This window comes from Aulonocara stuartgranti, assembly GCF_965226115.1.
Source record: "Aulonocara stuartgranti genome assembly, chromosome: 1".
Lineage (NCBI taxonomy): Eukaryota > Metazoa > Chordata > Actinopteri > Cichliformes > Cichlidae > Aulonocara > Aulonocara stuartgranti.
This window is the reverse complement of record NC_138939.1, coordinates 29365921-29389886: the sequence shown is the minus strand read 5'-3', so window position 1 is coordinate 29389886 and position 23966 is coordinate 29365921. Positions and strand designations below refer to the sequence as shown.

At 41.9% G+C, this 23966-nt stretch overlaps 1 protein-coding gene across 2 annotated transcripts in view; it reads right to left on the bottom strand.

Moving 5' to 3' along the window:
* Window positions 1-1530: 1530 nt before the first annotated feature.
* The window catches only part of LOC309718682 (E3 SUMO-protein ligase PIAS1-like), a 69786-nt gene continuing 47350 nt past the window's right edge, over window positions 1531-23966 (bottom strand). For both annotated transcript variants that reach the window (XM_082554157.1, XM_082554158.1), the window contains 11 exons: window positions 16145-16229; window positions 15893-16031; window positions 15674-15808; window positions 14348-14453; window positions 13954-14027; window positions 13511-13671; window positions 12436-12572; window positions 12021-12249; window positions 11297-11436; window positions 9824-9864; window positions 1531-7767 (listed from right to left, as the gene is read on the bottom strand). In XM_082554157.1, coding sequence (XP_082410283.1) covers window positions 7405-7767; window positions 9824-9864; window positions 11297-11436; window positions 12021-12249; window positions 12436-12572; window positions 13511-13671; window positions 13954-14027; window positions 14348-14453; window positions 15674-15808; window positions 15893-16031; window positions 16145-16229 — 1610 coding nt within the window. In that variant the 3' untranslated portion in view covers window positions 1531-7404. The remainder of the gene's footprint in view (window positions 7768-9823; window positions 9865-11296; window positions 11437-12020; window positions 12250-12435; window positions 12573-13510; window positions 13672-13953; window positions 14028-14347; window positions 14454-15673; window positions 15809-15892; window positions 16032-16144; window positions 16230-23966) is intronic.

The following is a 23966-nucleotide window of genomic DNA, read 5'->3' as shown; positions in this document are numbered from 1 at the left end:
CAAACCCCGGAAGGCGCGTGCAGTTAATCATTTCATAATTATGTTAATTAATCAAATGTTCCTGTCAGGTTGCGCTTTTGTCACCGGCGGAACCGAGCGAGTCTGTCCAAGCTCTGACCGTCATTTACAAGCAAGCGAAAAGTTCAAGACGACTCTCCACCGCCACCCAGTGTTCAGATAAAATAATGCACCATGATCCAGCAGAGAAAACAAGAGCTCCCTTCGTGCGGAGGAGTATTAGGGCCACATTAAGAAAACATATATATTATTGATCATTTTTGAATAAAGTCGAAATGTGCAGATTACAGTTGTTATTTCAAGACAATCTGTCACGGCTGCTCTACTTTACATACAGCTTATACTTTACAAAATGCTTTGTGTACACGAGTTTGTGAAACAAGTTGATCAGCCGTCTTGCGATACAACATACATGCTCTTTATTACACGAGGGTGGAACCATCAATAAACTCGCATCTGTCCATGACAGAGCATTTCATTTTGTACAAATTCGGCCAACTCTTCCAAGTTTGTGTTTTTTTCCTTCTTTTCCGCGTCCTTAATGATCACCACAATGTGCTTATTAGCTAAAAGAGAAATCATGTCCTTCCTTGTTACTACACCGATTCTGAAGTGTGATTTCAGAATCGATTCACGAACTCACACGATACAGCAACCGTGGCAGCTTGTCTTGAAACAACTGTAATCATATATATATATATATATATATATATATATATATATATATATATATATATATATATATATATATATATATAAAAAATGTGGCACCTAATACTCCACCCCACCGATAGGGCAGAAGCTATACTACAACTTTGATGTTTTATGCTGACGTCAGCAGTGTTAATACGGAAATGGTCATGTCATAAAATGCTGTATTTTAAAAAGTGAGCCAAAGACAGTGTTTATGTCTCCCAGTGACTACTATACTGCTTTAAAGTTTCAGATCATCCAATGGATCTAAAGCTTTTTCCTAATTGTGTGACCCTGACCTTTGACCTTAAATTGTTTTATTATCTTTGCCCATATGACTGGAGCAGAACTGACTGAAATCTTTGTCTTCTATAAGCTGTAAAAACATAAGACTTTCAGATATATTCGTGCAGTGTGTGATTTTGTAAAACTTTATGGCGTCATTGTGACGTATTGAAAAAAAAAGCGTTGCACAGCTCTCTGTGCCCTTTCATATATTACTCAATATGATTTGTTGAAATTTTTTTTAAGATGAACTTTGACCTTAGGTGCTAACAGTGAAGGTCAAACACTAAGCCAACTTAGGTATTCATGTACCCCAGGCCTAGCATATTATTGTAAAGTTTGAAGATGATCAAACTGTAAGTAATCTAAATCTTTTAACTTATTATTTGTTGTGATCTTGAGCTTTTACTGGTATCTACCGTCAGTCTACCGCCTACACTACTTCCAAACAAACAGTAGCGATTACATATGCCCTCCGTTCGGGAGGAGAACTAAAAGGATTAAAAGAAGAAAGACGAAACTCACCAAGAGAAATAGCAGAATGCATTTTATTACATCTAAACTTTTCTACATAAACAAGTAACATTCAATAAGTAAACAATTTTGTCCAATGCAGGTAATAAATATTTTTTTTTTCCCCACTTGGTATATTTGTACAAACTGACACGGGTCTAACTGTACACCGTCTTCTCCTTTCCCTCCTTTCAGGTTTGTTTTCCAGATTGGAGCCACGAAACAGAACCTGTGAATGTTTTAAGGCAGTGAGTGCAGATGTCGTCTCAAGTCTGACTTTGATATCGTTTTCATAGCGTGGAACTCGTTATTGGCCACGGTCGTTTTTTTTTCTTTTCCCTGTTTTTTTTGGTTCGTTTTTGTTTTTTAAATAATAGTACAGCTTCCATTTTCTAAAAAATATATAAATTATTTTATTCTCTCGCTCTGAATCGACGCACAAAAGCATACAAACGGACATCAAACACCCATGTCTGGATCTGAATCTTTCAGTTTTCAGTGTTCCACACGAACATAATATACACGTCGCTGATTTTTCCCTTTTGTTTAAGGTCATGACAACCAAAGAGTTGAGTTGCTTGTCGAGGCTGACTGTGGAGTACTTTTGAAAACACACTTAGGAGTAACTACTGTTTTAAAAAAACAAAAGTGGCCTTATTCCACATGTTCTGTGTGTGTGTGTGTGTTGCTGAGGAGGGACTGAGAAAGCCGCGACCTTGTGCTTATCCATCCTGTTTGTTAGAGTGAAATAAACCCAGCTCAATAAAGACTGCTTCGCCCTAAACACTTGCTGCGAATGAAACCACAGGAGGAGGGAGCAGCGGACACCTAAACGAGGTGGAGTTGGATCGGACCTTTCCCCGCCTTCACCACAAACACATTCAACACGGTCTCTTCTCCCACTTCATGTTGCCATCGTGACCTGCTGCCCAACGAGCGCCACGACAGACGTTTCAATAAATTAAGACGGTGATGGGATTCATTCAGTTACTGTGACCACCTCATCAAGTATCCAAACACTGCTGCTTAGTTATAAAACTGACGTGAGAGAACGTGAAGGACCGAAGGTTTCACCAGCAAAGCAAGCCAGGGGAGCTGAGATAAAGGCACAAACGCACAGGCTCACGTAGTTCCTGCTGCCCAGAAACGATCAACTCACCGAGCCTGAGCCGCAAGCGAACAGCAACAGTTCACTTTGGGAGTGAAATCCACACGATTTCCACAACGAATGCTCTCGCATGCAGCTTCCTGCCTACGTGACATGGTTCTCATGGGTGACAACCATCAAAAGAACAAAACAAAACAACCCACCAAAGTTAAATATTGACATAATGGTAATAATATCATAAATAATGTGGTTCCTCTTTGCCTACGGTTATGGTTGGAGACTCTCTGCAATCTGAAAATCCTGCCACAAAACACACAAACAGATCGACAGATTAATCTGATCGGCAGTAGCTTTTCACCTCGTTTTCTCCGAATATAACAATAAAATCACCGTCAATCGTGAAGTGGAAATCTGGTTTAATGACAGGCCTGTATGCACATGACCAGGTGTTTTTAGGCTGGTTCCAGGAATCAGAGAAGTGCATCGATTGATGGATTTTCTAAATGTTCCAAACTGCCTGCGGAAGATCCCATGTATCAAAGGATTAAATTAGCACTTGGAGCAAAACACTATGCAGATCCCCACCCAAACAGTTTAAAGATGGAGGAGCTGTTTTTGTTTTTTAATTTGTACTCATTAAAAACACAAGGAGAATAACAAATAATCCCGTTTGAATACACGTTTTCTTTGAACAGAGAAAACGTGTACGCACTTTTATTTTCTGAAACAAGATTAGCAACTCTGACAGAATACAAGGTGGTTAAACTTAAACAGCTGTTAAAGAGAGGATCACTAAATCCAAAATATAATTTTAAATTTTTATTCCTGCAATCATTTATCTTTGCTGCTGTGGCTCTGTGTTGAGACCTTCCTTGCTTACACATAGATGGAGAACTGGAGATGTGATATTACGTCAGGCGCTGTGTTAAAGATGGAGCTGAGATTAAGGTGGGTTGCAAAGCGGCTTGCAGATGCTTCAGGTGACTGGGCCTGGCTTTGAAATCAGCTGATCTGCTGGGGTTGGGGTGATCTTACCTCTGTTGTCAATTTGAACCTTTTTCTTCTTTTTTTTATATAGGTTCTTGTTGTTATTGAAGGGGGATTAACCCTTTACAGCCGATCGGAGCGGGCACGCTCTGTTTTGCGTAACTATTTTTAAATCCCGGTAGCTCTGCAACCAAGTAAGCTAGCGCAATAATTTTTTTTGCATATGAAACTGGAGGAGTTGTACTTACATCTTATGCCATCAGCTTGTCCTAGGTCACAGTTTCCTTCCACATATAGCTTTGCAAAAACTGCATAAAAATCACTTGCAGCAACAAAAACATGATATTCCAGAAACACGCTTCGCCGATCCATCAGCTGTTTGTAACACTTCCTACGTCCATCAGCGCGAACTATCACATGACCGCATGACCTGCCCGAAACCGGAAGTGACGTCATTTTGCGGAAATGTAGTTTTTTACGATCGGGGCCTTATGAGCTTGTGTTTTACTTGTTATGTGTTTTAAAAAGTTATGTTTGACTTTATGACTTTCTGTGTCGTTTCTGGGATGCTTAAGACTCATATTGCACTGCTGGAAATAGTTTATTTTGATGCATATGCTGTTATTTTGCAAATTTGCACTATAATATTTATTTTCGTTTTTCCTGCAGTATATAAAAATTGGTGTATTTCAAAAATAAAACTATGAAGACACTCAAAATAAATTTCCTGTGGTGGGAAACTAGTTTGTGTAACTTTTTTGTATTTACAGTTTTGAGGGATAAGCCTCTTAAATTTCTCTAACTAGAAATATATGTTAAAAAAACAAAAACGATTTTCAATTTTTTTGTAGTTTATTGCACTTTTTTGCAATTTATGTAATTACTATGCACCTAATGCAGACATATTATTAAAGTTTGGGCTATAATGGTTGTATTGATGTATAGCAACTTGAAATGCTCCCAAAAATGGCTCCACAGCATGTAAAAATATAATATAAGCTCTGGCGAACTTGGTTCTATGGTAGGTCTTAAAGGGTTAATGTTTCACTGAGATGAGCTAAAGCTTAAAGGCAGCTGTGGGAACACGGCAAAAAGCTTTAAATCTTTTGACACTAAAGGCTCTGAACGGTTTTTCTTCCGCCTGGCCAAAGCAGCAAAAATGCCCAAACCTGCACGTGACCGCCACTTGAATAGAAAAACCTTTAAATTCCTGACAGAATCAAACAATATTTCAACGAATATCTACAGCAACTCTTCATTAAACTGTTTACTGACAACCCATCGGGTGCTCACTCACACCGACTCGGTCATTTCTTAACGGTAAGCAGCAGGAACTCGAAGCGCGTAATAATAACGCATGTGTTTTGTGCCCTTATCGTAAATATTACCCAAGTCAGCTCCAGAGAAAACACGCACGCACACACGCGTCATTTCCATTTATGAGTGACTACACAACACCTTTCTGAGAAGTTGTGCTGCTGGCAGGGAAAAAACAAAGAAGTAAAATGCACATTAAATAAAGTCATATAACATCAGTTCCCAGAGACTCACACACTCTCAGTCATGGAATTCAAACATTATGTAAAAATATAATGTACAGAAATATGAATACAAAATAAATAAAATACTGTACGACATACACGACACAGACGAGACTTGTTCTGGCAAATGACTGAGTCAGTCTGAGAGGTGGGGGGCGGGTTCCCATGAGAAGACCTGGGAAAAGATTTACAAATGCCAAGAGAGAGACACAGAGGGCGAGACAGGGAAGGGTGTATCTGGTTTGTCGAGAGTGGAGGGACAGGGCAGAGGATCTAATGTGATGGGTTGTGCTGTCAGAAGCGATTATCTCACGGTGGCGGGGATAATTAGGCTCTGACGGGAACTGCCCGTGTCCGACCTCTGGAAGAAGAGCGTCTAAGAGAGACGGATAACAGGGGACTCTGAGAAAGTTTCAAGGACACAGAGAAAGGGGGAGGTGGGGTGTGCTGAACGGGCACCGGGATTAACGGTGTCACCAGTAATGTGACCAGATTACAGAGGATCTCTGCAACATGGATCTGTTAATAACCTGAGGGGAGCAGAAAGCGCAAGCGTGTCCAGTCTTAAAACTGCAAACCTTTCACTTTTTTAAGCTGAACGTTAACGCCGTCCTAAAACCGCTGCGCTGTTCTGACACTTCCACATCACGCTCTGAACATTGCAGAGGTTTTTTTTTCATTTAAGAAGCAGACAGGCAATGTATTTTTAAACCATCTGACTCGGTGCCCGGTCTAAAAAGGGACAAGCTGAGATTGCCTTCTTCAACTGTGTCCCACTATTATCTGCTTTTCCCAAATAAAACTCCTGAGATGATATCAGTCACAGGTCTGATCTTCAGAAGATGCATTAAAAGGAAAGTGGGCCAGGGGTTGTGGGTAAGCTTTTAAGACATTAATCTGAGCAAAAAACAAGAACAAAAAACCCCCAAAAACAAAAGAACAGGCACAACTTTAAGCTTAGTCACGTGCTATGGACGCCTGTATCTTTAAAAAGGCCTAGCGCTGCTACAACACCAATTTGACCTTCATCATCAACAGAGAAGACGAGACACGGTGGGCAGAGGATTAAGTGGCTTAAAGGAAGGACAGCAGACTGAAAAGACTGTGACGCACAGATCAAACTACCCTCTTGATTATTTTGATCATATTCAGGTACCGTGTGTGGTTTTTTTGTCGTTTTTTTTGGGGGGGGGGGGGGGGCATTGTGCAAATGAAATAAACAACTGTAACTGTTCCATCGAAAACCTCTAAACTGGCAGGTATAAATAGTTTCACTTCTAAATGCTGTCTGCAGGTAGAGTCTCTAAAAGGAGGCGGGAATTGAGGAGAGGAAATGAAAAACATTAAAATAAAATGGAAATGGCTAATTCCACACTCCCCACAGCATCAACCTGAAGGTCAAAGGGAATGCATATATATTCATATATATATATATATTTCTAAAGGCTTAAATATCATACATAACTTAAAAGCATAATAAAATTATTAGCACATGAATAAACTGTATATTCAGCGTCTGAAAAGCTCCCGTCGTCGGAGAGAGACACAAAATGCCATGAATTTGAACGTGAGAAAAAGAGAACAGCACGCAGAGAGAAGTGAAGTTTAGATCGGAGAAATGCAAATCTGACATCTGGAAACGGGGTATAGCTAAAAGAGAGCAAACCACATGGCAACAGGCATATGAATGAGCTCGTGTTTGTGTGAGAACACACAAAAAATTTTAATCCGACTCAGTCCTCCACTTACAAACAACGACTGAAGCAGCTCTCTAGACTGAAATTGTCCCGATTTAACATACAAAAGTAAAAGAGGAAAATAGATTCTGTTCTCTGTACACGGTGCCGCTCCTTTGTTTTTATTTAAAAAAAAAAGAAAAAAAAAAAGAGAAAAGAGCCCCCCCCTCCTTTGTGTTTTTGCTCAGGTAGCATCTTTGCTCGTTGTGCCGGGTTGGTACCAGTATAGCAGTAACGTGGGTTCACATGCTGGACAGGTTTCTGATCTAAAGTCAGCACACCAACACAATGTCCACACCTTTAAGTGATGACTCGGGACTGGACTAGGATCAGTTGTCCGCTCATATTATTAGTGCTCTTCTTGAGACCGACTCGTCGTCACGGCTCCTCGAATGTTCAGGGTTTGATGACTCGCGGGGGGTGGGGTGGGGGGGCAGTCTAGTTTCTTAAAAGTCACCCCTCGCGGTTGAGTTTGTTACTGGATTCCAGCTGTGCCCGCGCCGTCATCTCCACTCATCCAGGGTCAGTCCAACGATATAACATCGGGTATCCCGCCGTAAATAGCCGCCACCGCAGCTTCAGTGCTGCTCCGGCTGGCCACCACCCCGGGATGCGTGTGTGAGGAGTGTGAGCTCGAATGTGAGGACGAGTGTGTCGAATGAGTGTCACGGAGGCTGCTGGACGAGACCAGGCTGCTGGTGCTGCCCGAATTGCTCACCCCGTTGGTCGGCGCTGTCAGCGAAGGCGCAGAGGAGACTGCCGATTGGTCGAGGAACAGGTGGGAGGCGGAGGAGGAGGTGGTGTAGGGCATGAAGCGGTTGAGAAGCAGCTCGTGGTCTTCTGAGGCCGAGGCAGCCGCCGCTGCTGCCATAACCATGTTGTAATGCTGAAAGGAGGCAGAAACAGAAGCAGGGAGGGGGTGTTAGTGAGGCACAAAGTCCTGAAAGACCCAGATGTGGGTCAGTTTAAGTCTGAGAGTAGTTCAAATATCATTCACCCATCTGCATATCCTGCTTTTATGTTTCTCATTTACTAACAACACATTCAAACAGTGAGAACATAAGAGAAGAATAAGAGAAACATAAGAGATTACTAAACTATCCCAGACAAACAGACAGAACTCTAACAGGCAATCATTGTGCATTTCACGCAGGTGAGCTGTTCTGCATAAGATACAGTTTAATAACAGACAATGTAGTGCTCTGTCATGGTGAAGAGAGAGGTGAGTGTAAAAGCAAAGATGTGCCTACGCTCAAATATGGTCACAAGCTCTGGGTAGCGACCGAAAGAATGAGATCATGGATACACGTGGTGGAAAAGAGATTTCTCAGAAGACCTCCCTTAGAGATAGGGTGAGGAGTTTAGCCATTTGGGCAGGGCTCACAGTAGAGCCACTGTTCATCCACATAAAAAGCAGCCAGCTGAGGTGGCTTAGGTGTCTGACAAGGATGCCTCCTTGGCATGGTGTTCCAGGCATGTCCCATTGGGAGGAGGCCTCAGGGTTGCCCCAAGACACGTCAGAGAGATTCCATCTCTTGGCAGGCCTCCGCTGGCCTTGCTGTTTCCTCAGATAAGCTGGAGGAGGTTTAGAGGGAGGCTGCTGGCTCCGTGACCCAGCCCCGGATCAGTAGAAGACAATAGATGGATGGCGTTCCATTTTACTAAAGTGTGTATAGTGTGATCTTGTTAGTTTCACTTCACAACAACAGTCATCTATCTCAAGGTTCTTTGTAAGGTAAGGTAATACCTAGGTATGGTAAGATAAGACCTAGGTATACCTAAGTCTTTGTTCATATGGGACAGAGATATCCCATATAAATGATGGTTTAGCGAGAGTGGGGAAATAGAACTCCATTAAACAGGAAGCGACTTTTACCTGAACCACAGAGAGTGTGAAAGGTGGAAATAGTCATCTGCTGTTTCTGAAGTCATGACTTGCTCCATTATAGAACACATTATGACCAGGAATAAAAAAAAAAAACAGCCAAGCCAACTTTATTTATAAAGCACTTTAAAAACAGCAACCACTGACCAAAGTGCTGATAGGTAGATAAATAGACTGAATATGACCCAAAATGAGCGACTTAGCCCATAAACTCAGCAAGAGAGAGTCAAGAAGACAGAAAGAAGTTTCCCTTCAGACTTCTACATGACCCAAAGTCTGGAAAAACAGATATCGCCATCTGGTGGTCTTCGAAGAGAATGCAGGGTCAAGGAACTCATTCTTCATACCCATAGGCTGCGGTCATGACCCAGAACGGGGGGGGGGGCCACATACGGCGAGCTCTCCAAAAACTCTTTAACTCAAATCTCACGTATTATACTGCATGTACAGTCGCTGTCACAGGTATGGATACATGCAGTTGTGAAGAATGTGTAAAACTGACCTACGCCTGTAAGTCATTACAGGTGACCACTGGAGCACAGGTGTATTTAAAACTTTCAGGAAGCAACGAAACCGCTCTCCAACAAAAACTCCTCACTGTGAAGTCTGTGGATTCATGCAAAGCAATACTGACTCTTGATGTGCAGTTGCTGTTGAATTTTAATACTATTTTAGACACATATGGCATCCCATTCATCCTCACTGGAAGAAGAAATCCCAGATGCAGATAACAGCTGGATATTGCACTACTGAAGCTATGCAAGACACTCTCATTTGGCAAACCTTCATCTCTCCTTAAATAACCAGTACAGACTACAGCCCAGAGGCAGAAGAAATAAGAACACTCGGTAACAGACACATTTTATGAGAAATAACACAAAGAGGGCAGCTTGTTTCTGAGGAGGGCTAAAAACAAAGCTTGTGCTTTCTTTTTTTCCATAAGCACGTTTTGAACATTTTGTTCTCACAGGCTTCCAGGATTTTACTGAAAACAACAAAGTGTTTCAGCTGCTAAATTCAGCCACGTTTACACAATATCAAACACTGCTGTACGTACCGGATGATTGTCCCCTTGAAGAAAAGAGAAAAAATTCAACTCTGGAAATAAAGTAGAGAAAAAGTCAGTGATGAATATCACAAATGCAAATACATATTGTATGGTTTGTTTGTTTTTTAAGTTAAGAGAAGTCAGAAGCACAGAGAGGCACAAATCTGTGAAATAGGCAAGGTCCATTCATTAAAAGTTAAAGAGTTAAGTTCAGTTGCAATTTTAAGCTTTTTGCCTTTTCCATTGTGTTTTCTTTCAGAATTTACTGTGCAAAAGTCTTGAGCCACCTCCTTGTCAGAAAAATGGGAAATAGGCACAACAATATATTGAAACACCTGCAATCATACATGGAAATACAGTGCTGTTATTGTTAGAGTTTATGACCATAGCACCCTGAGCATGCCCAGTCTCAGCTGAAGTCAGAAGCTAAGCAGGGTAGGGGATGGTTAGCACTTGGATGAAAGACCGTCTGGGAATACCAGCTGCTGTAAGCTTTGGGGTGGCTGTAGCTCAGGAAGTAGAGCAGGTTATCTACTATTCTGTTGGTGGTTTGATCCCTGGCTGCTCCAGTCTGCATGCCAAATATCACTGGGCAAGACAGGTTGACCCAAGTTACTCTCCGAACATCCATCGCAGTATGAAAGTTTGTCCTTTTAATGCATTTGTAATGTTTGGGATCATTTTCAGCATGAAGTTGTTGTAAATGAGACGCTTTCCACATGTTATTGCATAATGAATCAATGTCTTTTCTGCATTAATCAAAGAGAGGCTACAGTTTGTTTGGTTTTTTTTAAGCCTGACATTTTTTGGTCTTATCACTTCTTTTGTCCTCCACTTATGCAGTTTCTTCAGTGTTTTTAAGGACACATTGCACACTACACTGAGATCAGTTAACTAATAGCTCTTTAGGAATCACTGTGTTAGAGCAAAAATACTATTTTATATCTGTCAAACTGTGTTAGCTCTGGCATTTTTCATCTGATTCAACTAAAGAAAGTATGAAAATGGCAAACTTTTGTGTCAGGCTACTACTAACAAAGTGCTAAAGATAGAATTTAAAATGCGTTGCTAAATTGTCTGTTATGTGTAAACACAACACTGCTTCTTCTCTTGAGTTAGGAGCATTTATTATTAATTATTACTTCTACTGAATGAGCCACGATGAGCCAAAGACCTTCAGAAAGCCTGGAGAACTGCTGCACTTTGAAAAATGACAACAAAGCGTGGCTCACTGGAAGATAAACAGGAAGAAATGAGAGGTGACTCAAGACTTTTGCACAATACTTTTGTTATGTTAGAACAGTGTGGCTCTTTGGCAGAATTTTACATAAAGTTAGCACAATTTTAACAAAATTTGGCTACACACTGTGAATGATATAGGTTATAGTTAGGTTTACATAAATGCACTGTACACAACAGTATCTTTACTAATGCACATGTATTCATGAATACTTGCAAAGCATCCTGTATGTGTGTCATTACCTGAAAGGTCATTGGGGGTGTGGTAGTAGGGCCTGTAGTCCTGGATGAGAGGGGGGACAGGAGGGATGTAGCTGGTGTCTATCCCGGGCATGCTGGGGGTACGGCTCACAGGAGAGGCCTGATGGTGCAGGTTCAACACGCTAAAGGCAAACACAGAGGAAGAAGACGAAGAGATAAAGAACTAAAGAAGCCACGTAACTTCTAATAAGGCTTTTATGATGTGTCACGTGTACTGGGATAAACCACAGGGCCGTCCTGTCACCTTCAATTAGAAAAGTAACACTCACAGGATTCATTAAAGAGAAATGGGAGCAGCAGATGCACCTAATGAATTTTGGATTGGTAGAAAAGGCAGCTGTTTAAATTTCATAGCCATACTAAAGCTGGATTCAAGACTTCAGTCGGGTCTGTTTGTCGGCAGTTTTGAAATTTTGCGACAAACTATGATTGGCTGAACTTTGATTCCTGTTTGCAAAAAAGGCAAGCGAGGCGAGTTATGGAAAGTCAATCGGGTCATCAGACACAAATGTTTCGTCGACACGCTCGGGCACCGACTGCGAGCGCCGATGTGAAATGTCAAGAAGATGCTGTGCTCATGAATCATTTAAGCAGAGAGACAAAACTGCCCACGCGAGCGGCTAAAACGAGCATCAATTTCACATTTAATCAAATTCAACCTGCCTGCGGAGATTAAATCAGCATCTAGGGTGTGTGCTCGCCTCACCCTTTATTGATGACGGGTGGCGAGGTCGGGGACATCGAAGGGCACGCTCTTTTGATAGGAGGAGGCAGCGTTGGGGGCGGCGGCGGCGAATCCGGTCCTTCATCGTCTGAGGAGCTGTCCAGTGTCAAGTCGATCACTTCCACTTTCTTGCCGTTGCTGCTGTCGCTGCCTCCGTGGCTGGATGCCGAGGAGCTCCGCTGATCTGAGCCTGCGGCGGTCCGGCATGAGCCTGTAGAGCGGCGGTGATGTATCAGTTTGTGCAAATGTTTTTGCTTTTCAGAGACTGAACAGTTAAAAAAAACAAAACACAACTTCTCCCAACAGATGCCTCGCCTAATTAAAGCTGGGATCACTAAAGGCAGGCTTTCAGGCTAGCATTCCCCTTCCCTCCCTCCTTGTTTATCCCTCATCTCACCATCCAGCCCATTGTTATAGGAAGCAGAGGACACCTCCTGCACTTCCTTCTTAGACCTCATGGGGGCCCAGCTGCCATCCTCCTTAAACTGGATCTCATCACAGTCCGTGCAGCTATTGAGGATCTCTACAAAAAGCCTGAGAACAAACACACATGTCATACAGCAACCAAGAGAAAAAGACTTCACATCCACTTTACAGTTTCTCTCTAAAAATCATTCCACAAACGGTTCTTTTATATTGAGCAAGTGTTTGGAAGATAAACCCCCCCCACTACATTTATTAGAGTAAATCCCTTATGCTGTATCATTTTATTTGTATCCCATCATATATATATATATATATATATATATATATATATATATATATATATATATATATGTGTGTGAAGAAGAACCACATAGCAAGCATTGAGTAACAGAGTAAATAAAGAAAACAATACAACGCTCCACAGAGCAACAACAAACAAACAACAACAAGAAAAGGAGAGACGAGGTAAATTGTTACAGTGTTCTGGGACTTTAAACATAAAGGCTGTTTTTTGCTGCAAAAAATATAGTGTGGCACATACACTGACCAGCCACTTTATTAGGTACACCTGTTCAACTGATTGTTAACACACATATCTAATTGGCCAATCACATGGGACCAACTCAGTGGATTTTTGGAATGTAGACAGGGACAAGACGACCTGCTGAATTTCAAAACGACGCATCAGAATGAGGAAGAAAAGTGATTTAAGTGACTTTGAACGTGGCATTGCTGTTAGTGTCAGACGGGCTGGTCTGAGCGTTTCACAAACTGCTGGTCTGCTGGGATTTTCCTCTATAATCATCTCTAAAGTTTACAGAAAATTGCCTGAAAAAAACCAAAGAGAGAAAAAAATCCAATATCCAGTTCTCTCTGCAAAAACAACCCATTGATGTCAGCGATCAGAGGAGAACGGCCGGGCTGCTTTGAGCTGATAGAAAGGCAACAATAACTGAAATAAGCATTTGTTACAACCACGGTATTTAGAAGAGGACCACTCTTGGCACTATTTGATCAAAGGTCACCGGCAGGCCACAGCGACCTACCCATCAATGATGAGATGCTCGTACGGCGCCTTCTTGTCGCAGACGGGACACACCCAGGTGGGCTTCTTCTCATTCATTTGGATGTAAAGTGTGGCGTCGAAGCACTGCAGGTGGGAACATGTCAGCGCCCGGCACGGGATCATCAGCCGCATCTTCCCCAGCTGCGCGGTGAGCACATACGTAGTCAGGCCACGAAGGAAGTATAAGTGACACACAAATGTCACAAACACAACAAACCCATATAGCAAAACAGGATAGGGGCCAGAAGACAATAAGACAGGTGGTTCATGTTCACATACATAAGTTATGTGCGAGGGCATGTCGAGTCACATACAAAGTAAAATGAGAGGAAAAAGAAAAGTAAAAAGTGGAGCAACGTGTTTGGGCATGACTGAACCTCGAAGAAGGGCCTTAAATTCATGAGGAGCAGGGAGCATGTTTACCGGGCAGAGGAGCGACACTCGAAGGCTGGTTGTGGCTATTTCGCTGTCTGGGTCGGCTGTTAGCTTCTCTTTTACTGCAGGGTAGAGGAGAAGGACAAACACGTGTCAGTGTCAGAACCAAAGTCCTGACTTCTCCTACCAGATGAGCCTCCTGAATCACTGCCTGACTGCACCTAAATCTTTTTATGCAACTTGCAAAACAGCATGCAAGAAATATACAGACAGCTCCCATCTGACTGGATGAAAACATTTCAAAACAAGAGTTCAGTCTTAAGCCTTTTGCCCTGTCCCACACCACAAATTCAGCCTTTGATACATTAAATTACAGTGGAAACAGAAGAACAGCATTAGCTGATACACTGGATAGGTGCTTCTTTTAACAAGAGGTCCTTACTGAGTGCTCTGGAGTGGTCTGGGTTTCTGATGCCTTTAGCTCGCAGTCTCTGTAACAGCACTGTGGACGACTGCTGCTTCACCAAGTACACCGCCATCGAGTAACTCTGAACACACGGGAAGACACGACAGAGAGTGACAGCACGTCCTTGAACATGTTACTCAGTATAACTTTCAATGTTTGCCTCCACAGTCTCAGTGAAATCGATCCATCTGCTGTGACACTAATGTAAGTTGTGCAACAGTCAGCAAGCTCTTCTGTTCTCAGACCTTTCCTTTACCGCCCTCTACTGTCCGTCTGCAGAACGTCGCGCTCCACCCACCTCGATGAAAGCCAGCAAATATAAAGACAGAATTTTCTTAATCACATTTATGACGCGTTTATCCTGAAATCCTTCATCAAACGCCTCTGAATCCATGTATTTTAAAGGGAAATCTTCCCCTGAAGTTGTAGTTTTTATCCAATTTTGGTTTTCTTTTACAACGTTTGGCTGTAAAAAGGGAACACTGTGCCCCTTCCTGGGCTTCGCACCAATTTGAAAGCCTCTTTATATAATCAAAGTATTCTTTAAGTCTTTTTTTAAATAGGCTCTTCTCTGCTTCTTCTTTTTTTGTCTGTCATCTATGTGAACACAGTAAGTTAAGAACACCGTGTGATGTGATCATACACTGAGGAATGCGCCAGCACCTCGTTGCATAAATGGGGACATACATTAATCAAGATTAATGCAGATTTTCAGGACCTCTATTTAAGACAGAAAATTCACATTAATAACACCTGCGGATCAGCTCCAACACCAGATTAATTAACCGTGTTGTATCTGGATAGAGCACACAATAGAATTTATTTAATTTTTTTAATGATCATGATGCCATTAAAAAAAAAGTCAAACCGTAACTTGTCTCTAGTCCCTTATGTTGTGTTACTAAAAATAAAAAAAGACTATATTGTGATTCAAGTGCTTGGAAGTATAAGGAGTGAAAAAGTCTGCAGAGGAAGTAAAGGAGCAAGAGTGCAATGAGTTGAACACAAGACATTCACACATAATATTTCTATGTCATTTCTTTGTAAAGCCAGAATTAGCTTCGTCTTATTTGTATTAAGCTTGTTTACGTGTTTGTCTGATGGAAGAGGCTTAGACGAGGGTGGGGGAGCTGCAGGAAGTCAGATATCTGCTTTCAACTTCACAACGACACCAAAGCTGAGAAAAGCAAAAAGTAAGCCTTCGTATTTGAGCAGCTGCAAACCAGCAAATGTTTAAATTCATTCATTACGCATCTAAAGTGTCAGTTATTCACACACACTGCAAAAAGCTTTGGCTCCTACCCTTCCGATCTCAGCGGTCCACGACACCACGATGGTATTGGGGACTGTGGTGGACAATCTGACCAGTGAGGTAATGTTGATTGGGCGGCTGGGCCGCTTGGGCTCGACACCGTTTTTGGTTGGAGGAAGATAACCCTAGAAATGAGAAGCGAATATCATTAATGTCGTTTTCCAGGTGGCATTCTAACATTCTTTATTAAACGGCTGAGCGCTTCTCACCGGCAGGTTGCACGGCTTCCCGTTTACTTTCACACACAGATTGGGGGGGAAATGGTCTTCCTGAGGACAGCTGGTCTCCGACAGGCAAAACCGCAACTGAACCTGAACTGAGAAGTCACATTTGGTCCCCGAGATGTCCCTTTGAGAGCAGAAACACATTTATCAATGCGCAGCCGCGCAAACCCTATACATTTCTGAATTATTCATGAACAATTCAGCATCCTGCGTTGACGGAGCGGCGTTAAATTTTACATTGAGCTGCTGATCTGCTGAACTTGCTGCGGCGTTAAAGCGAAGGCGAAACATGTCTCCTGAAACCGCTGGCTGTTGTCTGACGCTGCAGAGAGACAGAGAGAAAGCGGGAAAGGACATGTTTAATAGTTGAGGACATTACATATAAACCTGAATTAATCGTGCCTGCTTTCTCACATTACATGCATCTACTTTTTAACCCTCAGACATAAATATAATAAAAAACAACGTCTGAACAAATAACACGCCCCATACATGAAGCAGGTGAGGAAATATGTGCACAGCTGTGTAGCAGAGGGGCTCTCCTTCATAAACATCTGCATTATCAGGCAGGGCTCGCACACATGAAATGACTAACTGAGAAACACCTGGACGCCAAAACCAAACCTCACACTAAGGTGAAAACGAAGGAGAAAATGTGTGCGTGCTATTTATAGGCCCACCCACAGGTGCGAGCTCGAGAAAAGTTTGAGCTGGATTTGTGTAGGAGGTCAACATGAAACTACGAGTCACGAGGGTTCAAACCGAGCCCTGTTTTGCATTTGGACTTTAACGATGTTTCAGCTTCTTAGGAAACTTGCTTAAATATCTTCTGTCATAAAGTGAAAGACAGACACCGACAGTTAGTTTCTCTTGGCACAGATGGGTATCCCATCGAACCAGTGGCAGTTCAGGGGTTTAAAAAAGAGTTTATATATTCTATCATCCCTGTGAAAAATTCATTAATATGTTTGAACATGTTCGTTTGATGATTTCAGATGGAAATGTAAAAATAGCAAATTATCATTTTAGGGTTATTACATTTTAAACTGCAACTACACAAAAAATAGCAGCCACAGAGGTCGTAGTGAAACTCCAAACGTGACAGTTTCTCAGGTCCTTCTGTTTGCACTAATATTTATACTCTCACATCTTTGGGAGCTCACCTTTGACACTACCTTCAAGTCTTTCGTTTGGCAAGATAAAAGCCCCGTGGGTCATAAAAAATGTGGTATGGGAGTTACAGACATTTAAGTATTATATTCAGTACTGTGCAAAAGTCTCGTTTCTTTATGTTGTGCTTCTGAGGATGGCATCTCTCAGTGCAGTACGTTCTATATATTTGAGAAAACTGATCTGAATGTTGTTGTTAAGAAATACAAACATTCAACAACGACCTGACAAGGGACATGTGGGATACATCTGCACTTGGTTTAAAGAACGATCATGGATTGGCCTCCCCAGAGTCTGGGCCTCGACTTTATTGAAGATCATCTGAACTGAGAACAGGAAAAAAAAGGCAGCCAACATCCAAAGAAGAGCTTTGAATGTCCTTCAAGAAGCCTAGAGAACTATTCCTGAAGACTACAAGACAGCTTCCTAAGGCTGTGTTGAACCATAAAGTTAGAATAATAATGGATTGCATTTTATATAGCGCTTTTTGAGACCCTCAAAACACTTTACAATTAAACTATTCATTCACTCTCACATTCACACACTGGCAAGTTACAGTTGTAGCCACAGCTGGGGCAGACTGACAGAAGCCCCTCTGGCCATCACCAGTAGGTGAAGTGTCTTGTCCAAGGACACAACGACCAAGACAGAGAGAGCAGGGGATCGAACCGGCAACCTTCCGGTTACAAGATGAGCTTCCCAACCCCCTGAACCACGGTCGTCCCCTGACTGACTGTGCAAAGTCAGTTTTTATCTATATGTTGCATTCCCGTGTCACGCCTACATGTTTCAGTAAATCACTGAACCTACTACACCTGTATTCATGTGTTCTGTACACACATGAAATCAAACTACACTTTAAATTGGGTTGAGATGAACAAACAGGTAAAAAAAACAACAACAACAACAACAACAACAACCAAAAAAACAAAAAACATATTTAAAAAGAAATTCCAGCTGAGATGTAGAACAGGTGATGAACTTCTTAGTTGGAATGAAACTGAAAAATGAAAGCAACTAAAATCTCCACTGAAAAATATTTTCTTAAAAAAATCTTCATTACAAGTTTTCCTTACGCAGACCACTATAATCAGTGTTAAAACACTGTTGATGTTTTACTCCCTCTGCGTGGATGTTGTGAAACAGATAAATCTCAGTGGGAATGTTTTGGTCTGCAGGTTGTGTAAGTGAGGAGCGAGGAGGAGTTGTTGCTTTAGCTACATAAAATAATGCTGAACTGTGAGTGTGTGAGTTAAAATGTGTCTCTGTACACACACACACACACACACACACACACACACACCAGCTTTAAGAACACAAAAATGCTTTCCATATATGGCGCGTGCGTGTGTGATAGGGGGGTGGGGGGCAGTACAGTTCCTATGGATGATTACTGGACCAATCATGTACCTCCTCTCGGCATACCAAACAGCCATTAAATTTTCCAGTGATGACCCGTCTCATCACCAGCGTGGTATATAATTTGTTTGACATGTGCAGTGTTTGCTGTATGTTCCTGTGTGTTTTAAGCAGCAGCCTGTGCACTGCGGAACAAAATCATGCGCGAGTGTGCTTTCGAACAACCATCTCCCTCCTCTCCGGGCACACAGGTTATAAATAGAAAAAGCTCTCTCACTCCCTCACTCTTGCTCTGCCTATCTCCTATCACTCTATAACTCCCTCTCTCTCTCTCTCTGGTGCTGGATTTGTTTCTGGTGTTTCAAAGTGAGTGGTTGGGAGAGATATGAAAGAGGTTGAAATGGCCTTTGATTGATGTCTTCCTCACTCTCACTAACACAAGGCTGTATTTTTACCCAAGCACAGTGTTGGACATCAACTTTAACATATTTTCTTTGTTTTTCTCACTAACTGGTCTAAAGTAGCAAAATATATATCTGCTTATATCTGAAAGCAGATGCAAGCTCCTCATTAGCCCTTTACCATTAATCTTCCTTGGGATTTCTGTCCTGCTTATACACAAAATTAAAAGTAGCAGTTTGAAACTAAACTTAGTCTTCTCACCACAGATCATATTTCTCATTCAAATCTACAATAGTCAACTTTTGGTATTATAGCGGGCACTGCTGCCAAGACACGTGTTGTGCCATATCTCATCACTCTCCTGTTTCCTTGGTAACCAAGCAACTACCATTAACACAGCACATGGAGCCCAGAGTCGATGAATGGAAGAGTCGCGTCATCTCCGTTCACTCCAATGATCCTGATAATGCAGATCTTTAGCAACATATGCTAGCTGCACCATAGAGATATAGCACAGCGTGGAAGTTTGAGATGCATTTTTACAATGTAATAAATTAAAAAAAAAAAAAAAAACCAAGTCTGTAATGTTATCAGCACACAATCCAACTGCCCACTAAGCACTTGTCAGAACTATTCCAAACTCCCGCTGATAGGACTCTGATTTAGTCAAGGGCTCTGATGAGCCTAGCCTAGCGCTAGCCACAACCGGGTTTCTTTACTTTGTTTTTACTGAAAATCAAAAGCAACACATCTATGGATGTTACACAGAACAAATACAGTTGATTTATTAACAAAAAATAAAGGAAAATCTAAAATCTCACTGGAAACAGGGGAAACGGTTAGCCTGAGTTTCACCAAAAGTACAAAATGCTACCTCAGGAGGCGCTAAATCCCACGAAACTATGCAGACTTCCATTGTTTACAGAAGAACAAGAATAAGAAGCATAACAGCTGCTTAAAACAAACTCAGAGATTTGTTACTGTGGTGATGCAGCAGTTTGGCCCACTGATATCTGCTGTTGCGATCACTCATGTAAGGAAGGCAAAAGATATAAATAAATAAATCTTTTTTTAAATCATATTTTTACTTCTGATTGCAGCCCAGTTATTGGCAGATATTCTAATAATATACATGTAAGTGGGAAAAATCTTTTCACAGAAGTCTGTTTAGTACTTTTCTTTTCTTTTCTTTTTCAGCCATTCTGTTCTCTGCTGTACTTGAGATCACTGGCCTGTTACATGACCCAATTTCAGCCAAGCTTTAGCTGTCAAACAGATGGCTTCAGATTTGACTAGAATACTAGAGTGGCACAGTCTTCTGTGGTTAGCGCTTTTGCAAGCAAGAAGGTCCTGAGTTTGCATTTTGTGCAGAGTCTGCATTTTCTGCTGTGTTTCTGTGGGTTATGGCTTCCTCCCACAGTCCAAAGAGAACCAATGGGCAATGTTAACTGGTGATTCTAAATGGGCCGTAGGTGTGAATGCGAGTGTGAATGGTTGTCTTAATGTGTTAGCCCTGCGACGGATTCCCCTATGACAGCTGGGACAGTGGACAAACAGTTTGGCATACAGAGGACTTGACTCAATGACTGTAAGGTGCTCAGGTGGTCCTGTAGCTTTAAAATGAACCCAAACCATCACCCTCCACTACCATGCTTTGAAATTGCTTTTGACGTACTGTACTGCTCAGTGTCTGACCTTGAGATGAAGTTCCTGGGATGTACACTCGTAATAAACTGTAAAATGCCAAAATAGCTGCTTTCATAGAGGTGCTCACACTTGCTGATGATCAGTTACTGACCCTCTTAATTCCGATGGAGTGAGTAAGGGTGGACTTGGGTTTTCAAAGGACTGCAGTGAAAAGTCTCCTTTTCACATGACTGCAAGTCGCTGGCATGGTGGGTCTGTCAATATGTAACTTGGTGATTAATCAAAACCCTCAACCTTTATTTGTAACTCAGCAGGTCAAAGTTACATGCAATAATGCTAGACTGAGTGAGATTTTCCACTTCAGCAGAGTGAAGACTCTTACTTTATTGCCAGTCAGCCGGCTCCTGTTGGTTCAGATGCTTTTGGTCTTGATAGCAAGATTAGGTGTATGCTGGCTTGACATGGGTGGACAGTACAACTGCTGGTTTATATTTAAGAGGAGATTTTATATTTGTTTGCAGAGTGGACTCAGATCCTAACAGAATTTAATGCAACAGCATCCTCTAATTACCCCTTAAAGCGACAGATTCTGCTGTTTAGCAAAAGTTATAAGCTCATAAAATTGACTACATCATATGCAGCAGAATTTCTATAAACTGAGCTTCTACTTATTCTCACTGAAAGAAGCAACAGAGAGCAATGATCAAGAGCTGGAATTACAGTTCCCGGCATAGCATGAAATCTTATTTCTGACTAATGGTGCTTAATAAACATAAATAAATCACCGGGACATTAATTTTGAGGCGCAAGCATAATCACAATAAATAAATAAAAGCTTCTATTAATACAAATCTCCAACCATGTGTCTCAGAGTACCAGGAGATTATTCTGAGTAAATGCAGAAGAAGAGAGGAGGACAGCTGAGGTGAAATTTCTAAAGGTCTAACATGGGTATTACAGATAGCACAGGCTAAAGGATTTTTTGCAGTTTGTGATAGACTGTGTGCTTAATGTCGAGCTTTTGAAATCAGTTCAGCACTTCTGAAGGCAAAAACCTGCAGACTTTCTGTCCTTCATGGTACGCGGTTTGAGACCCTTGCTGTACCTGGCACTGCGCTGCATTTTAAACTGTTTCTAAACTGTAAACTGTATCTAAGGCAGATGGTGGGAGGAGTGACAGATGGGAGAATGACCTCCAATAGGTTGATGTTTACAGTACAGAGGAAATAAACCAAGCGGGAACCAAAATATACAGTCAGCTGCAGTTTTTCTGAGTATATAGAATCACTCAGAGATGTATTTCTATTTTTTCCCTGTGCATGCCTAATAACAGAAAAGGCTGAAATGACACTAACCTAGCTGTAGACCTAGTTTCTACTGAGCCTGAACTGCAGCGGCTATATTAAGAATTTGCTCTAATATTTTGTTGTGCACTTATTAATATAAATGTGGTGGACAAAAACAGCAAAGGTTCAAGGAGATCCAAAATAACTAACAACTACTTAGCCACTGTGGGAGTGTGCACAGTGCCCACAACAATGAATATGCACATACACACTGGTCTCTAAAAATACATAGGTTATCTGATTAATGAGCTCTAAAGGGAGGTGAAAAAGGGATGTGACTGGGTTGGGATTCCCACACGCCAACGAGCCAGCCTTCCCAAAAAGGAAACGTCTGTAAACCTTTCGACAAGCACACAACTGTGAAGAAAGAAAAAAAGTTTTGCGGCTGACATATTTATGTTTGAACTAAATTTATGTTCCAGTGTGACCACATCTGTTTTAAACCATGCGATTTAGCTGTTATCGGCCCATTTAATGGCTGTTATCAGTTGTTATCAGTACAACACATATTGCCAGTAGGCGCACTCCCCTCTACCTTCGAGCTGGCTCGGTAAGCCTCTACCATCCATTGTAATGAGAGATAAACAGAGAGCAACACAGACGTCTACTGTCCGTGTATAATCTCTGCTCCTAAGTGCTGTGCTAAGCTAGCAAATGTACACTCTTTACATGGTAAAAAGTGGGTTAAATAAAGGAAGTGCCAACGTCTAACCTTTTGTTCCAAAACAAAGCTAAAGACTGAGTAAAAACAAGAGTTTGCTCGCTTTTGGTGGCAAATTCATCTGTTGTGGTTGAGAGCTGACTTGATTATACGTCAGCCACTTTTAATGCCGTTTTAACCTGTGAACCTCCACTCAGAAGGGCAGAATGAGGTATAACTACCCACTAGTTGAAAGCGGAGGCCACCTACTTGGGATTGATACCAAGAGATAACTGCCATTCAGCAGGCTCATAACAACTGAAATCAACGTCTAAAAAGGTGTTAAAATTGGCAGCTGATAAAATAGAGTGAAATAATAAATTATATTTCACATTAAAAATAGGGGTGTAACTATTACCAGGCTCTTTACAGCAAGAAAACGTAAAATCTGGGTTCGGCTCTGCTTTGAAAAGAAGAAATGTGAGCTAAACATCAGAGAATGTGCTCGAGCTTCATAGCCACTCTTCAGCACAACAAAGCCCAGCTGGAGTTTATTAACTTGTTAGTGGCCTTGCTACTTTTTCTCTGGTGCACTGCATGCACGGGCGCACCGCGCACACAGAATCAAAGGCAGTGCCACATGTGCGTGCACAAACACAACATGCAGCAGCGTTCACAGACAGAACAAAGACAAAAATCCTTCCAGCGTCACTCAAACTACAACGCCAGAATGATCGGCGACAAAAAGGTCGGCTCTAAATGTCACACTCACATTCATGCACAATGACAACTTTCCAGAAGTGTTTCTTGCCCCCCCTGCAGTTATTACCTTTTATTATCCACATGTTGTAAAGTTACATACTGACAGAGCTCATTTAAGCATTCCAGCGTGCACACAGCACTGCTCAGGCTGGCATTAAAGTTTCTTTCTGGTCCTGCAATCCTTGTCAGCGTGCACACTGGAGCACGCGTGTTGCTGTGTTTTCAGAGCTTGGCCTCTTGCCATCACCCACCATGCCCATGTTAGTATAGAATCAAAGACACCCAAAGATACGACACTGTTCCTCCTCTCTGAGACCAGCTTAAAAAAACAAAGAGGAGGAGAGGAGGAAGCTACAGATGTTTAGGTTTCTTATGAGTTGGGTCTGTCTAATCAGGCAGTTTGTCGAGATGATGATGCACCAACTCAGACAGAAGAGGAAAATAATGCTGCTTTAATAGGCTCTGAGAGATGGAAGCCATTTTCTGCTGCGTGTTTATAGCCGAGTGCAGCCAAGGCTCCTTTTGTTGATGTTCGTTCGCTGTGAGAAGTCTGAGTTGTTTACAGAGAAATAAAGATTTCGCACGGGATCACACGGAGGTCAGAGTACGAGCTGGCAAATCTCTGGTTGTGTTTTGATGCTGGGCGACGAGGTCGGCTCGCGCTTGTTGGATGTTTTGGAACATTGCCGCCATATTCTTCCACGTATAGCTGATAGTGTGTGCGTGATACAGT